The sequence below is a fragment of the Sceloporus occidentalis genome, unplaced genomic scaffold, assembly GCF_023333645.1.
Source record: "Sceloporus occidentalis isolate IW3139 unplaced genomic scaffold, rSceOcc1.0.p SCAF_3, whole genome shotgun sequence".
NCBI lineage: Eukaryota > Metazoa > Chordata > Lepidosauria > Squamata > Phrynosomatidae > Sceloporus > Sceloporus occidentalis.
In genome coordinates, this window is record NW_028316983.1 from 9,584,404 (window position 1) to 9,601,112 (window position 16,709).

General features: G+C 40.8%; 1 protein-coding gene across 1 annotated transcript in view; it reads left to right on the plus strand.

Moving 5' to 3' along the window:
* Positions 1 to 16,709, plus strand: part of CHRNA4 (cholinergic receptor nicotinic alpha 4 subunit) — a 120,591-nt gene that overhangs the window by 74,193 nt on the left and 29,689 nt on the right. The window contains exon 5 of the mRNA XM_089513624.1: positions 13,027 to 14,413. Coding sequence (XP_089369750.1) covers positions 13,027 to 14,413 — 1,387 coding nt within the window. The remainder of the gene's footprint in view (positions 1 to 13,026; positions 14,414 to 16,709) is intronic.

A 16,709-nucleotide genomic window follows, 5' to 3' on the forward strand; every position in this document is an offset into this window, starting at 1 on the left:
TTGGCAGGATTGTTGAGAGGGGTTCTGCCTATGCCTGCCTCTGAGGCTGACAGTGTGTGACTTGCCCATGGTCACCCAGTGGGTTTCTGTGCCTAAGCAGGGATTTGGACTCTTATTCTCCAGAGTCATAGTCCAACAGTCAAACCTCCACACCATGCTGCTTTAGTAGTCCTATTGTATCAATGGGCTTCACCTGTATGTTGACTCAGGATTCAACAATTGATTCAGTATGTCTGCTCTAGCTGGAACAAACCAAGAGCATTCACATCAAAATCTATATCTAGCATTAATACTTCTCTTTATCCCCTGCACCCATCCTTCTGAAACAATGCCGATGAGGATGCGTATAAAGATAATTATTTGAAATGAGATTCTTGAATGACAAACTGAATTTTCATTCAAATGGCATAGGAACCAAAGTATTCTTTTCCCAAAGTTGAACTCAAATTCTCATCAAATGCTGCATCTGTCTTTTAGGAAATCTGCAGATTTCTTCACTACAGCCATATTTATTTTATATGCTACTTCAATAACAGCTGCATACAAAAATTCTAGAGGGATGAGGGGTGTGGGTTTGTTTTTAAAAAAACTTCTCAGCTGTAAAGGCTATTCCTGAACAACCCAAAATCTATACTTATGCATAACATGTTAGTATGATTTCCTCAAAAGGCAATTTCCCCTGAAAATTTCATCAAAGTATGTTGAGAATTTAAAAAACAATCAGGGGGAGTTCCACCCTCAACAAAATCAAAATTCAAGGCATGTACCACAAATACCCATTCACCAATTTGCCTGAAAACGGACAGGATTAATTGCCTCCAAAGGGGCTTCTATAATCATCCAATTTGAAAATTTTGGATTTCCAAACTGAGATTCTGATTTAGGTCCAAGCCAAATCTGTCAGCCTCCAATTGGTCCAAGTCTAATTGGGATGCTTTTCATATTGCCCAGTAATATCGGAATCAAATTATGTGGATAGTACAAACCAGTGACAGTTAGTGGCTTCCATGCCAATGGGATAGTAACTATGCTCTGGATATGAGCCAAAACTTTAAAGGAGAAGTCCAAAGTGCTGAACTGTATCCCTCAAATAGATCAGCTATCTTGCATATCTCCTATAAAGTTGAGACTAAAATCCAGAGCAGAGTTGTGGGAGTCACTAGCCACCACTGATGCAAATCCTTTATCTACACAGTAGTAACATTACTGTCAAAGTATTAAAATGTGGAGGATTTGGGTACAGAATGTATTTTTAATTGTATTTTGGAATCTACTTTACCTCCAAAGAGTTATGAAATAGGCATGAATTTATCACAATCACAACAACCCTAAGCTAGTGAAAGTCTAAAGACTAGCCTGTGGATTTTATGAATGATGTTGCAGACCTGTACACACTGAGTTGAGTGTAAGTCCCACTGAACTCAGTGGCGCTTACATCTGGAGTAGGCATAAGCTTTTGTGAAATTTAATGTTGAATCTCTCTGGTTTATCCAAAGTTCTGTTCATAGCACTTATTGTTGTTTGCCTTCAAGTTGACTCTGCATATGGCAGGGTTTTCTTGCCACAATTTATGCAGAAGAGGTTTGCTGTTGGCTTCTTCTGAAGCTAAAATAGTGTGATTTGTCCACAGCTCTCCAATAGGTTACCATGGCAGAGCAGAGAGTGAAACTCCATTACACCACACTGACTCATTCTTTATACCACATACATTCAAATGTTATTCATTCCTTCCTTAGTTAGATTTATATTCCACTTGATGAGATCAAGACAACAAATTTTAACCTCACAACAACCCTGTGAGGGTGACTAGGCTGAGAGAGGGCGACAGACCCATGGCAAACAAATTCGTTTTATGGTTCAGAATGGACCTGGTTCTTGAAAGTCCCAATCCAACATTCTAGCTGCTCTCCCTCATTTTGTACCAGAAACAGACAGATGTCAGGACAAAGTTGTTTTGTTAGCTGAACCTTGCAAGGCTTATATTTTGGCAGAATTCCACAGCAGGGAAGCTTGCATGCCAGCAAAAATCAGTTTGTGATAGTAGAACTTTAGTGGGAACAATTTGGGTCATGGTTCTTTTCAATCAATCGATCATTTTATTTATAATCCATCTTTTTACGCAAAAGTGGGACTTACAGAACAAAAGGAAAAACAAGGAAAAGCACACTTCAGCTAAACAAAAAGTGAAATTTAAAATAATCTGAAGCTGCCTATGGAAAGGTCTGTATAGATTAAAAACAATGCAGCTCTAAAACAGAAAATCTATTGCTTTATACAAAGCAATCAGTTCCCCATCACCTGTAAGAATAGAAAAAGCTTCACTTCAAAACAGAAAGACAGCAAGGAGGGAGAATTCAGAGAGAAAGTCATGTTAGTCTGGAGTATTAGTATGCAAAGGAATCTTGTAGCACCTTTGAGACTAACTGAGCAAAAGACATTGTAGCATAAGCTTTTGTAGATATGCTCTACTTCTTCAAATGCATTGGCACCAGTTCACTCCATGCATCTGAAGAAGTAGACCAAGTCTACAGAAGGTTATGCTACAATGTCTTTTAGTTAGTTAGTCTCAAAGATGCTACAAGAGCCCTCTGCAGCAAGGAAGGAGTCAGCCTAGTTTCTCAAGGAAAGGAGTTCTACTTAGTAGAAGCAGCCACAGAGAAGGCCATCATGTCTTCCCACCAAATATGATCATGAAGGTGGTGGAGTTGAGAGGTGTACCACTCTCAAAGATCTTAAGTGTTCAGGCATGTTCATGTGGGAGATAGGTCTTTCAGATAGACCTGGACCTGGACCTAAGCCTGACTGTGGTTCCAGAGGAAAGGAATTGTGGTCATTTGCATAACATTGTTAACAAAGACTTATTTTCACTTAAGAACAAATCCCAGTCCTCAACAGAAAATTTGGTACTAGGCAGAGTATTTTTTACTTGAGAATTCAACTTCTACTAAAAACACACAAGAACACGCAACATGTTCCTGATTATTATGACTGAAAGTATCTGAACATAGAAAATACCAGTTTAAATCTGCCAAATTAGAGAGGAAGTACGACTGATAAGGAGCATGTTCAATAGTCAAGGTTTTATAAGAACACTTTCTCTAATAATTAGAAGAGGTTTAATAATATTATGCAAAATAACATGTCCATATATTTGCTTATTTTTCCCCAATTTACTCTGAATTTAGTCTGTATGTTTTTCATAATTCACCTCAGATGTAGAATTCAGGTTATGCTAATACTGTACAGTATTTTGATCAGGAAAAAGTAGAGTTTGCCCTTATTCCATTCTGTTTTTGTTCAGTGGATTCACTCTTCCCAATATTTTGCTCCATCTACCTTCCAGCTTCTGTAAGAGAATTAATTCCCAAACTAGTGCATTTGCACATTGCATGCCAGAGCATGTATGCATTACTTAAATCGGTGCAAAAATGGTTTCAATGTGACAGCACATTTACATGGGTTATTTCATAACACAGCTGCCTGACCACTCCAAGCTTCTTTAGTCTGTGATTTAAATGCATTAATGTATCTTGGAAACTAGTAAGCAGGGAGGGGGGGGAGATACAAGCATTGTGGTATAATGCACGTATGCACTGCTGGGGATCGAATACAGACATGGAAGAACAGTGGATCACAAAAGCATTTGTGCTGCTCTGGGACTAAAATCAAGATTTTGGGAACCATCATATCACAGGGGGGGGGAGATCAGGTGGGGATAAATTTTCAAAGAATTCCTAATTTTTATGAGCACACTTCACACAGTCTTATGTACTTCACTTATCTTTGCATCTACACTATCAAATGTGTCTAGGTAACAGGCTGGGAATGGAGGCTGTAGATTCAAAGTGCTGGTTAAGTAAAACCCTGTACAGTTAATGTCCAGACTATCCACCTGGCCTTCCATTCCTATGCCATGGCGGCTGTCTACACAGGTGTCCCACTGAGCCACCCAGTATGTACACTGCCACCACAGGTCATTCGTTTCTGAGATTAGGACTAGGTGCCCAGCTTTGATAACATGGTTTTAAGAATCATACTTTCTCGAATTTTATGGAAGAGTTATTTTCTACATTGGGTTGAGGGAGATGCAGAGGCTGTGAAAATAGGTGCTGTGAGCTGCATACAGCCCAATCTTGATCTAGGATGACAAGCGTTCAAATCGTCCTACAAGCAAAACTACTGAAAACAAAATAAAACTACTCACTTGCCAGTGCCCCACAAGCAGTTAGGGTGCCCATTTGGGACTCTAGCATGGGATAATCAAGGAAAAGGCATGTTACAAGGTATGGTTTGAAGAGCAAGTACCTCATGATGCCAAGCCAGCATGCATGCTGCATTACAAGGCAAAAAATCCAAGGTTACTGCATGTTTAGTTTTTTTGTGGGTTTTTCGGGCTGAAGATGCCAGCCACAGATGCCGGTGAAATGTCAGGAACAAACTCTTCTAGAACATGGCCACATTGCCCGAAAAACCCACAGAAAACTATGGATGCCGGCCATGAAAGCCTTTGATTTCTCACTGCATGTTCTTTGCAATGGAGGACACAGTCCTTGGGTGCATGGGCAGTTTGCCCTTTCTGCATTAGCCTGTATAGATGTCAGTGTTTGGAAAGAAGTGATGATGATGATGATGATGATGATGATGATGATGATGATGATACCACCATCTTCCACGAAGAGAAAGTTGCACTACAGCAAATTACCCATTTATATACTGTCCAACTATCCCAGGTTAGTAAGCACAGTCCCAATTATTCCTGTTACCCAAACTTTTCAGATGCTTTTAAAATGTCCCAGTACTTCTCTTTTCCCACCTTCTCCCTTCATCCTCAACTTACATCCATTCCTGCAAACTGAGTTCAAAGTGGAAAAGTAGCTTGTGTTCAATTAATTCAGTGAGACTAGAAGAGATGGTGGAATCCTTCCTGTACGAGTACACTCAGGCAAAAGCTACCTGCTGCAGCCTCCCCTAGTCCAATGTAAGAATTGTAGGAAGTGGCTGGTAATGGCTAGCCAATGTCTCGAGGCAGGGGTGGCTTTCTCTGCCCTATCCGGAGATAAGGAGGGGCTCAACCTGGGAGTTTGTACACAGAATGTATGTATTCTATACTATTAAAGAGTAGACCCTTCCCAAACAGGAACACCTGGCTCTCATCATTTCCACTGCATCTTGCTTCACTACAATTTGTTGGCAACATGTTGTTAATCTGCGGTAAATACTTGGATGTAAATGCCAGCCAAGTCCTCCAGCCATTCCTACAAATGGAATTGTCTTCATAAAGCAAAACACAATGACTTTGGTGTGCTGACTCTGTAGTTGTCTGTAAGAAATTGCTTGGCTGGGGTGCTTTCTAAAGGAAATTGGTCTTTTTTGTGATATAGCTGAGCAATATGGATTAGAGGAGGAAGGAAAAGGGAGACAGAGAGAGAGAGAATGAGAGAGAGAGAGAGAGACTCAGACTAAGGAGCATATTATGAAGCCAGGGTGTAACTACAGGAGGGGCAAAGTGAAGACATTGTCCTCCAAATAAAAATTCTGATCTCCCCCAAAATGATTTTTTCCTTCAGTCCCCAAACTAGAATCAGAGAGTTGGAAAAGACATCAAGGGTCATCAAGTCTAACCCCCTGCCATGGCCATCCAGCCTCTCTTTAAAACCCTCCAAAGAAGGAGACTCCACCACACTCTGAGGCAGCGTATTCCACTGTCGAACAACTCCTACTGTTAGGAAGTTCTTTATAGCGTTTAGGTGTAATCACTTTTCCTGTAGTTTGCATCCATTGCTCTGTGCCCTATTCTCTAGAGCTGCAAAAAACAAGCATGATCTATCTTCAGTATGACATCCTTTCAAATATCTAAACAGGGCTATAACACCACCTCTTAACCATCTATTCTCCAGGGTAAACATACCGAGCTCCCTACATCTGTCCTCATAGGACATGGTTTCTGAGGCAGTGTATTGCACTGCCACATGCTTTGTGGCACATCACACCAGCCTGCGGGCGGAGTCGGAGTGTGCGTCATATGCCTTTCCCACCAGTCTGTACAGCCCCATATTTTGTGATTCTGTGAACTGAAATTCCAGCTTTGAAGTCCCTATTAGTTTCAGTTTCTCCCACGTTTGATTTCTTAAAATCTCACTTTCTTTTCTTCTCAGATATGAAAACATAGAATCATAGAGTTGGAAGAGACCACAAGGGCCATCCAGTCCAACCCCTGCCATGCAGGAACTCTCATTCAAAGCATCCCCAACCGATGGCCATCCAGCCTCTGTTTAAAGATTTCCAAGGAGGGAGATTCCACCACTCTCCATGGAAGAGTGTTCCACTGTCAAACAGCCTTTACTGTCAGGAGATTCCTCCTAATGTCGAGGTGGAATCTCTTTTCCTGCAGTTTGCATCCATTCTTCCAGGTCCTAGTCTCTGGAGCAGCAGAAAACAAGTTAGCTCCCTCCTCAATATGACATCCCTTCAAGTATTTAAACAGTGCTATCATATCACCTCTTAACCTTTTCTTCTCCAGACTAAACATCCCTAGCTCCCTAAGGTATTCCTCACAGGGCACAGTTTCCAGACCCTTCACCATTTTAGTCGCCCTCCCTTGAACACAGTCCAGTTTCTCAATGTCCTTTTTGAATTGTGGTGCCCAGAACTGGAGACAATATTCCAGGTGGGGCCTGACCAGAGCAGAATAGAGTGGCACTATGACTTCCTTTGATTTAGACACTATACTTCTATTGATGCAGCCTAAAATCACATTGGCCTTTTTAGCTGCTGCATAGCACTGTTAACCCATATTCAACTTGTGGTCTACTTGGACTCCTAGATCCCTTTCACACGTAGTCTCATTCAGCCAGGTGTCCCCCATCTTGCTGTTATTGTTGTGTACCTTAAAGTCGTATAAGACTTATGGTAACCATATCATGAGAAGTTTCTTCAGAAGAGGTTTGCCATTGTCATCCTCTAAGGCTAAGAGCGTGGATTTGCTCAAGGTCATCCAGTAAGTTTACATAGCTGAGCTTGGATTCAAACCCTGCTCTCAAGGGTCATAGTCCAACACTCAAACCTCTATCTCTAGTTCTCATTAATCCTCATCAAAAACAAACAAAATTTTCACCTATCCTTAAATGCAGCTGGTGCCTTTCCAGATTGGTTCATCCCCAATCTTCTCTTTCTCTCCTCCCACTTGTTCTTTCCAGCTGAGCTTCCTAATGCAAACCATTGAGAAACAGACTTGCTAGTTACTGCAGGTGGAAGCTGAGAAGCATCTGTGAGATCTCTTTTGACAACACCATCTCGAAAGCTTACTTCTCTGTCCCGGCCTGATATTAATAGCAAAAAAGACAGCTGGGAAACATGCAAGGGAGGCAATGACCTGTTTTAGAAATCTCTGTATTCTCCTGTGGCGAGAGACACCAAGAAGCAATTATGTAAAGTTCTCCAGACTAGTCATTTTATGTTTGGATCATAAAAAATGAAAGCCTTCCTCCATCCCACAGCTTCTTCTCTCCCACTCTTGCTCACTCCTGGAAACCATTTTATTCTTCACAGCTTCATCCCTTCCCCACATTCACAATGCACAATGGCAACAAAGAAATGCCCAGACATTGTAACATTGGCTGCATCTGCACTGCAGCAATAAGGCAGTTTTGGACACTGCTTTAACTATAATAATAGTAATAACATTTATTTTTATCCTGCCCCTCTGTGTAACACAACCGGGGCGGTTGTCATGGCTCCATCCTATGGAATCCTGGGACTTGTAGTTTGTTGTTGTCGGTCTCTGTCAGAGAAGACTAAATATCTCACAAAATTACAAACCTCAGAAATCCATAGCATTGAGCCATGGCAGTTAAAGCAGTGCCAAATTGTATTAATTCTGCAGAAAGCCTAAGTTTTCTAGTTGAGCATGTGAAGTTTGCCACAGTATTAAGCTGTTGATTTTTATTTGCATTATTGTCGTTGTTGTTGTTGTTATCCTGCTTTCCCCCCACAAAATGGGACACAAAGCAGCTTACAATTTTTTTTAAAAGAAACTCTTCCACTACATTAGGGAAGAGGGAAATTTTTGTTCAGTTCTTATTTTGATGTGAATTTTCGTGATTTTGCATTTCTGAATCAATACACAGCTTGAAAACCTTCTGGGAGGTACTCCTCCCCATTTTGTGATACAGTTGTCATATAGAGAGGGAGAATGCATATCCATGGAAATTGTAGACATAAATGCTTTGTATTAGGAAAAAATGCATGCAAGAATGCCTTTGTGAGACAAACTTGCTTCCAGAAATGTCAGGAGGCATGAGAACAATTATGTGCCCACATTTTCATGTGCCTATATAAAAAGGGTTCTATTTCATAAATAAGAATAGGCAATTGGGAACTTCAAAGAGGTTTTTCAAAAAGGTTCAACTTCTGTGGTGGAAAGTGATTGAAGGAGGTGGCTAAAATTTTTGACTAAGGAACAAATATACCAGTGGCTAAACAAACCAACCAAGCCTTTATTGTAAGACTTCCATTAAAGACAAGAAAACTTAAACTAAGCTAGCGTCACTTATAGCAGAAGTGTGAGAATAAGGAGCAGGAAGAAGACGAGGCAGAAGGATCACCAAGGGTATTAATTTACAACTCAAAGAGGTTGGGGCAGGTGGAGAAGAAATGAGGAATCTCTGGATCACGGAAAATGACTTAACCTTATTACTGCTACTCTCTCTATGAGGCTGTCCTCACGAGCCAAAGGAACATGTTCCCCCCAGCCTCGAATCATTTTGTTTAGATGACACAGGCCAAAGCCCCAGGGCCAGGATTGGGCCAGATCCTGGGAAATCGGATGTGGATCCATTGGAGCTGGCCTGATCTCAGGGTAAAAGGGCATTGAAGGAGGTCAAATTGATCCCTCATTTTCCATGGAGTTTTGTGGAAACTCAATGGCAAACCTTGTTAGATCAGATGGCCACTTTCTTGAGTAGACCCCTGTAACCACATCTGATATGAAACAGGGCATCTGATCATGTGGGTTCAGCCACATTTCCTCTTCAGATGCAGTGATAGGGATCTCTTTACTATGGACAGTAAAGGGTGTGTGGTGGTATTAGGTCCATGGCACAGGGATGGGCAGGCATGTAAACACCCACCCATCCCCATGCAAGCCTAGGGATTGATCTGGGCTAGCACCTGGACCAAGAAATCAGAGCCCAAGCCCATATCTTCCTGGTCCATCTGCTCAGCACCTATGATATATTTCACTCATTAATTACTGATCATTGTTGCATTTCTAACAAGATGTCAGAGAGAAAATCATAGGAGAATCTGAGATAAATCCCAAATTAAGAAGGTAAGCATAGGACCACAAAAACCAAACAGCACAGATACAGGTTAAGGGGTACATGACTCAGGAGTACTATACATGGAAATGACCTTGAGGTTATTGTTGAACAAGAGCCAGCTGTAACACTGCAGCAAAGAAGCTGGATGCCATTTTAGCCTGCTTCAATAGAAATATAGGAGCAGTACAGACAGACGGCCCCGTGCTGCCCATTTTTACCCCACGTCTGTTCTGCAGCATCCACATGCTGCAGCACAGATGCTCTGTCTAAAAGGAATCACTCTATATCATATCTGTAAACCAATAAAAATTATCAAAAAAAATAAAATAAAATAAAAGGAATCACTCTAGGCAGTTCCTTTTTTGTGCCATCATAAGGGCTGCAACGCAGCCCTATGACAGCTCTTCCACCCAGAGCAGTTTGGGCGCTTGGGCTCCTGCACATCATGGATACATGCCCCATGTGGGTGGGGCCTCGCAATCATGGCGGTGCCCACACATACTAGGGCTCTGGAATGTGCGGTTGCTGTGCTCTCCCGAGCCCTAGTTTTGTCCCCATGATGGCACTTCCCACCTGTCTGTACTGGGCCATCATTTCAAGTGAAGGGAAGTAATAGTCCCACTATATTCTGTGCTGGTCAGGCCTCCTCTAGAGCACTGTATTCTGTTTTGGGAACCTCATTCTAAGACTGATAACATTTGGTTGTGCTTGCATAAATTGTCAAAATACATTCTTTTGTTCTCTTTAGGCTGGGTCCACTGAAATCAATGGGGCTTGAGTTACTTATGTCTCACTTGAATTCCATTGATTTTAATGTGTCTACTTTTAAGTTAGGAACAGAACAATTGGTATGTAAACAATTTTATTCTTCAGACTTTTCCAATGCAGTAGTACTAATCAGTAAATAAAAGAGATAGTCTGACTTAAATTTGAAAATGATTATTAAATCTCTTCCACATAAACATTGAGTTTTCCCCACCATTACCATCCTCAGAACTCATCTAGGGCAAACATTTTACATTTATGAAATGAACAGATTCCACCAAACTTCCTTGGATTGCTTCAGTGCACAGATGTGATGCGACAGTAACCACATTGGGATTTGATCATTTTTATTTGCCTTTGGTAAGGGAGGTTCACAGTACAGAGCATATGAGGAGTAGGTTGGGATAGTTTAGCACTCAAAGTTAGAGATGTAAGGAAACAAATTATCAGCAAAGCAAGGAAGGAGATGAGCTGAAAGGTTTTGAGCAACTGAAATTAGACTTGACCTCCATCTGTTCCAAAAAATGTTGCTCTCTTTGACAGTAAGGGAACTCTCAGGACTGACTTTGAGAAAACCACACTGTCAGAATAAGCCTGAGCTTCAATGCAAGCCCATGACAGATCATTCTGATTTAAATTCCACACCAGTATCATGCAGTGTAAATCTCTGATGCAAAGTTACGCACTGATTATGCTACACAAGCTTTGCATTTAATGGCAACCTTATGTAATTTCACCCAAACACCACAGATAAAATGCAGGTTATAATCAAAAGTATATATGCACACATGTACAATGTACATTCATGCATACTGCACATCTGTGTGTGATGTTTATCCATGTGCAAGTCTATTATCAGGAACTGTTGGAATAATTAATAAAATCAGTCAAATCCACCTGTTTCTGAGTATGTGAATGTTCTCTGAAATGTCTGCATGCTTGAAAAGGTTTTGTGAATGTTGCCCCATGTGACTGGACCATTTAGGAAGTTCATTTATGGACTATAAATTAAGTCCATAGCCTTTAGCAATTCCAGCAGGTTTATGCAAGCAAATCAACAGATCCGCATTTGAATGGAAAATACAACGTATGCATAAATCTAAAATCAATAGGTAGTATTTGTCTAGCAAATATCTCATCAGCCACAATCAATAGCTCCAGAAGAACAAGTTCAGAGTTAAGCTGCATTAGCTTGCACAAAGGGAGACCTAATTTTAGATGAACTCTGTGCAGAAGAGGTTATCCAAGAGGTAATCTCCTTATTCCTTGTACCTAAGCAAATATTACATTTTCTGCATTACAAACTGAAAACATGAAATTTTCCCAAGTACAACATCCTGCTTAACAAATGAAAATACCTCTTCCTACAATGATAAATGTTTAGCTGGTGACAGGGTGTGTGCATACATGTACACACATGCGTGTAGCAACATAGAGACTTTCCAACTGTGTCAAAGGACAACATTTACTATCTACTGTCAGCCAATGACCACATTGTTTGTAGGTGTTGGGAACTGTAGCCCAGTAGTTTTTGTAGTTCACTCAGCTGGGGAAAGCTGGCTTACATATTCATAGGATGCCTTTGCTGAGAAAAAAAAATGGCCGCAAAAGTCAGCTCACAATGTCTGGTTGTGCAACAGTCAATTTATTAATTCAGCGGTTGATTCAATGTATGAACTCTAGTTGACACAAATCAGTAAAATTCATGACAGTATTTAAAAGAGTTTGTATACCTTACACACGAAAGTATGAAGATCTCTTCTACAATAACATCCCAATGTCTTTACAAATCTGTTTACCTCACACTTTTCCCTCCTGAGTCCTGAACTATTGGGGAACTATTTTCTGACAGCAGAGAGATTGGTAAAAAGATCAAGGCTGGCCAAATAGTTCTGGTGATTGATTGGCCTAGGGACCATTTTTGTCTCCCTGGATTATCCCATGGACAGTTTCTGCACACCAGAGTTTGATGGCACAGTAGCAACTGGAGGTAAATGCAACTTGCATTTGAACAGGAAAATGCTTTTCTTAGATTATATCAAGGTACAAAAGAATAGTCCACCATGTTTTAGAAGAGAACTGTGTTTTGTGGAGATTTTTGGTTCTCCTTTAAAACAAAGTGCATGATCCCATGTGCTTTGTTTTAATGCAAAAATATAGCATCTTTTCCATTGCCATGCTACCAGCAGCAGAGGCTGCAGAGGTCACAAAAATGCTATGAGGAACACATGCAACACATGGGGTACATGCTATTTGTCCCATAAATGGATTGTATCCTTAGGCAAAACTGTCTTGTTTCACTTTTGGACTGAATTGGGTTATTATTGCTTATATCAGCATTAGAGAAATGGACATTTTGAAATATTAGTTACCATAATTCCAATCACTATTCTAATGTCAGGTCTAGTAAAATGCAATTAATCAATGCATCTCCTCAAAGTATTGGTCACTGTCTTTGAAGCCTTGAATGGCTTGGTCCAAGTTACCTATGGGATCACCTTCTCATGCATAATCTGCCCTGTACACTCAGGTCTTTTGGGGGAACGTTAGTCAACATGTTAGCCAGAAGACTTTTTCTTCAGCTGCCCCCAAATTGTGGAATGTCCTACTAGAAGAGATTCAACAGCAGGATATGCTGTCTGAATTGAAAACAATATTAAAAACCAATCTCTTCCAGCAGGCCTATCCAGATGGTTTTTAAATCAAAAGCTTTTAAATTATGAATTGATTGTATTAATATTTTTGTTTTTTAACTGATGTTAATGCTCTTTTAACTGATTATGTATTATTAATTGGTGTTCATGTTTTTAACCGTATTCTGTTTTTGTTGCTATATTTTAATTTGTTGTTCCCTGCCTCAGTCAATAGGGAGAGGTATGTAATAAATAAAGACCATCAACATCAACAGCATCATCACTATTCTTCTTTTTTTCTTTCACAGTGCAGATGGGGATTTTGCAGTCACCCACCTCACCAAAGCCCACTTATTCTATGACGGCCGTATCAAATGGATGCCACCAGCAATTTACAAAAGTTCCTGCAGCATTGATGTTACCTTCTTCCCTTTCGACCAGCAAAACTGCACCATGAAATTTGGCTCATGGACATATGACAAGGCCAAGATAGACTTGGAGAGTATGCACCACCATGTGGACCAGCTGGACTATTGGGAGAGTGGAGAATGGGTGATCATCAATGCCGTGGGCAATTATAACATCAAGAAGTATGAGTGTTGCTCAGAGATTTACCCTGATATCACCTATTCCTTCATCATCAGGCGCCTCCCTTTGTTCTACACCATCAATTTAATCATCCCTTGTCTACTGATTTCCTGCCTGACTGTCTTAGTCTTCTATTTGCCTTCAGAGTGTGGGGAGAAGATCACTCTTTGCATCTCAGTCCTTTTGTCTTTAACTGTCTTTCTTCTCCTCATCACTGAAATCATCCCCTCCACCTCTTTGGTGATCCCCTTGATTGGGGAGTACTTGCTGTTCACAATGATTTTCGTTACCTTGTCCATCATCATTACTGTCTTTGTGCTCAATGTTCACCACCGCTCCCCCCGTACTCACACTATGCCAGATTGGGTGAGGAAGGTTTTTCTTGATGTTGTCCCACGTCTTCTTTTCATGAAGCGTCCTTCAATGGTGAAGGACAACTGCAAGAAGCTCATTGAGTCCATGCACAAAATAGCCAACTCTCAACGGTTCTGGTCTGAGACTGAAGTGGAAGCCAAGTTCACTACCTCATCATCCAACAGCCCGCAAAGCAATGAACCATCACCCACATCCTCTTTTTGCACCCATCTTGATGACCAAGCAAAACCACAGCCCCCAGTGTGCAAGTCACCATCTGGCCAGTATTCCATGTTGCTTGCAGAGCCAATTCGGGCTAGCTGCACATCTCTCCAACCTCCATGTCACTCATTAGGAGACTCCCAATCCAGCTCCATTTCCAAAAGTAGGTCACTCAGTGTCCAGCAGATGTACAGCAGCCCAGGGAAGGCAGAGGAAGGAACCATACGTTGCCGATCTAGGAGCATTCAGTACTGCTACTTGCAAGAGGAGTCATCCCAGACCAATGGGCAATCTAGTGGGTCACCAGCCTCCCCACGGTGCCATCTCAATGACGAGCAGCCCAAAACCAAACCCACTCACTGCAAGTGCAAGTGTAAAAAAAATGAGTCAGCCAGCACATCAGGGCAAGGGAGCAAGACTCTTGGCATGAAAGACCAGCAGGTATTGTTGATGTCACCTGCCTTGAAGTTAGCTGTGGAGGGAGTCCATTATATTGCAGACCACTTGAGGGCAGAAGATGCAGATTTTTCAGTAAGTAAAAATGACTTGTTTTCATTTATTCATTGCAAATTTTAAAAAAAGAGATCAACTTTATAAAACACAGACTTTCATTTACCAGTACTAGAGGAGTTGAGTTACCCATTATCCAGGTTAAACTTTTGCTTAAAAAGTAGTGACTTTAGTCAGTTTGTGTGGAAGCCTTAATGTCTTAATACTATTTTTTTTTTGTTAGCTGTTCACATTCACCTCCCCAACCCATCCCCTATTTCCCCCTTTCATTGCCCTTTGAACATTTGGTTTTCTTTCTTCTGGTTCATTCTTGAATGGCCCCAGCCAAACAGGAATCTTCTACTGGACATGATGACATCACAACAGTATGAAGCCAGTCTGATTTAGATATGTACTGATATCACAAAGGATCAATAAAACCTATTAGCCTGAAGGAAGTGATGTACTGGTCATGCACTTGATCTTAGCCACTCAGAGATTATTCTATGTGTTGTAGAGTTTCCTAAGACCTGCATGGTCTTAGGAAACTCTTTTGATTCTGACAAAGCTGTTTTTGAAATTTCTCCCACTACTGCTTTCAGGAATATAAGTCTAAATAGGCAGAAGGCACCAGATCCTGTCTGAGCTCAAAAGCTAAGCATGGTAAGGCTTAGCAGAATTACAGATTACCTGAAAGATGTGTGTGTACCTTCAAGTCACCTGTTGACTTATGGTTATCCCATACTCAGGGTTGCCTATGCTTTCTTTGAAATATAGTCTACAGCAACTGGTATTCCTTGGTGGTCCACATCCAAGTATTACCAGGCCTTATGAAATCTGTGGGATAACCATAAGTCAACAGGTGACTTGAAGGTACACACACATCTTTCAGGTCATCTGTAATTCTGCTGTTGAACATCTCAGGCTTTTTCATACATTACACTTATGCACAAAGAAACACCTAATCCTGGTTTTCCTTTGAGTACATAACTTGCACCCAATTGTTTGCATTCTACATTTTCAAATGCATTCTTAAGGCATTCTCAGTGGATAGCTTAAGCAAGCAGGCTTTGAATGAGCCCTACTTGCCTAAAATGTCCCATGAGTAATGTATGCAAGAGTAGATATGTTCTGCTGTTCACTCACAATGTACAAGTGCAGAAGTTTTGGGAGTTCAAATTGCAGAATCTTGAATGCATACATTTTGCAGATAAAAACTGAAACATGTGCAGCCAAGTAACATCAGGATGCAGTCAAGATGACAAACATCTGAAGAACAATGAAGAAGAACACACAACATAGGAAAGGCTATAGCAGATTGCTTGCTTTTGCTTGAGCTTACGAGAAAGAGTAACATTCTTCCCCCTCTTCCTGTTGAGTTCATGGAGTGCAGACTACTTTTGCACTTTAATCTCAGCCTGTACTAATAAAAATAAGATGAGGACAAAAGAGAAATGTTTTAAAGAAAATTACAAAAAGAGTGCTGCCCAGCTCTGCAGCTCCCCTCCTAAGAGGAGGTTGACAGATATGGTCAAAGATCTGGAAATCAAGCCCTCCAGGGAATGGTTGAAGGAGCTGGGTATGTTTAACTTAGAGAATAGAGGATTAACATGTGGTATGAAGATAGCCTTCTTTAATTATCCAAAGGGCTGTCTTGTGGAAGTTATTTTTGTGCTAGTCCAGAGGATAGAACTCAAACCAATTGATGACAATTACAGTGGGCTATTGGTATCTGGTGGTGTTTTATTTCTGGACCCCCTGTGGATACAAAAATCTATGAATGTTCAAGTCCCATTAAATACAATGGAACAGTGAAATGATGTCCCTTATATAAAACAGCAAATCAAGATTTGCTTTTTGCAACTTATATCATTTTTTGAATATTTTCAAGCTGTGGATGGTTGAATCCATGGATAAATAATCCAAGAATATGGAAGGTCAACTGTACAAGAAAGGATATTTTGACTAAACATTAAGAAGAACTTTTTGAAGTTTGTCAGTGGCATAGAGTACCTTGGAAAATGTTGGACTGTTCTTCATTGGAAGTTTTTAAAAGGATATAGCTACATCTCAGAAGTGTTTTAGCTGTGGGTTCCTTCACTGGTAAGGGATTGGATTAGATTATCCTTGGGGTCACTTCCAGCTATATGATTCTCTTATTCTATAAACCATTGCAATGAGACTTTAACCATTCAGATTTTTCAACCAAATAATGCAGACAGCCTCATGATTTAAAATGGGGGGGGGGGGGCTTTAGAAGGAAATAAGATAAATTCCTGGAGGATGAATCTTAGTGAGAGGACTGTGTATCACCTACAGTATCAGAGGTGGGATACCT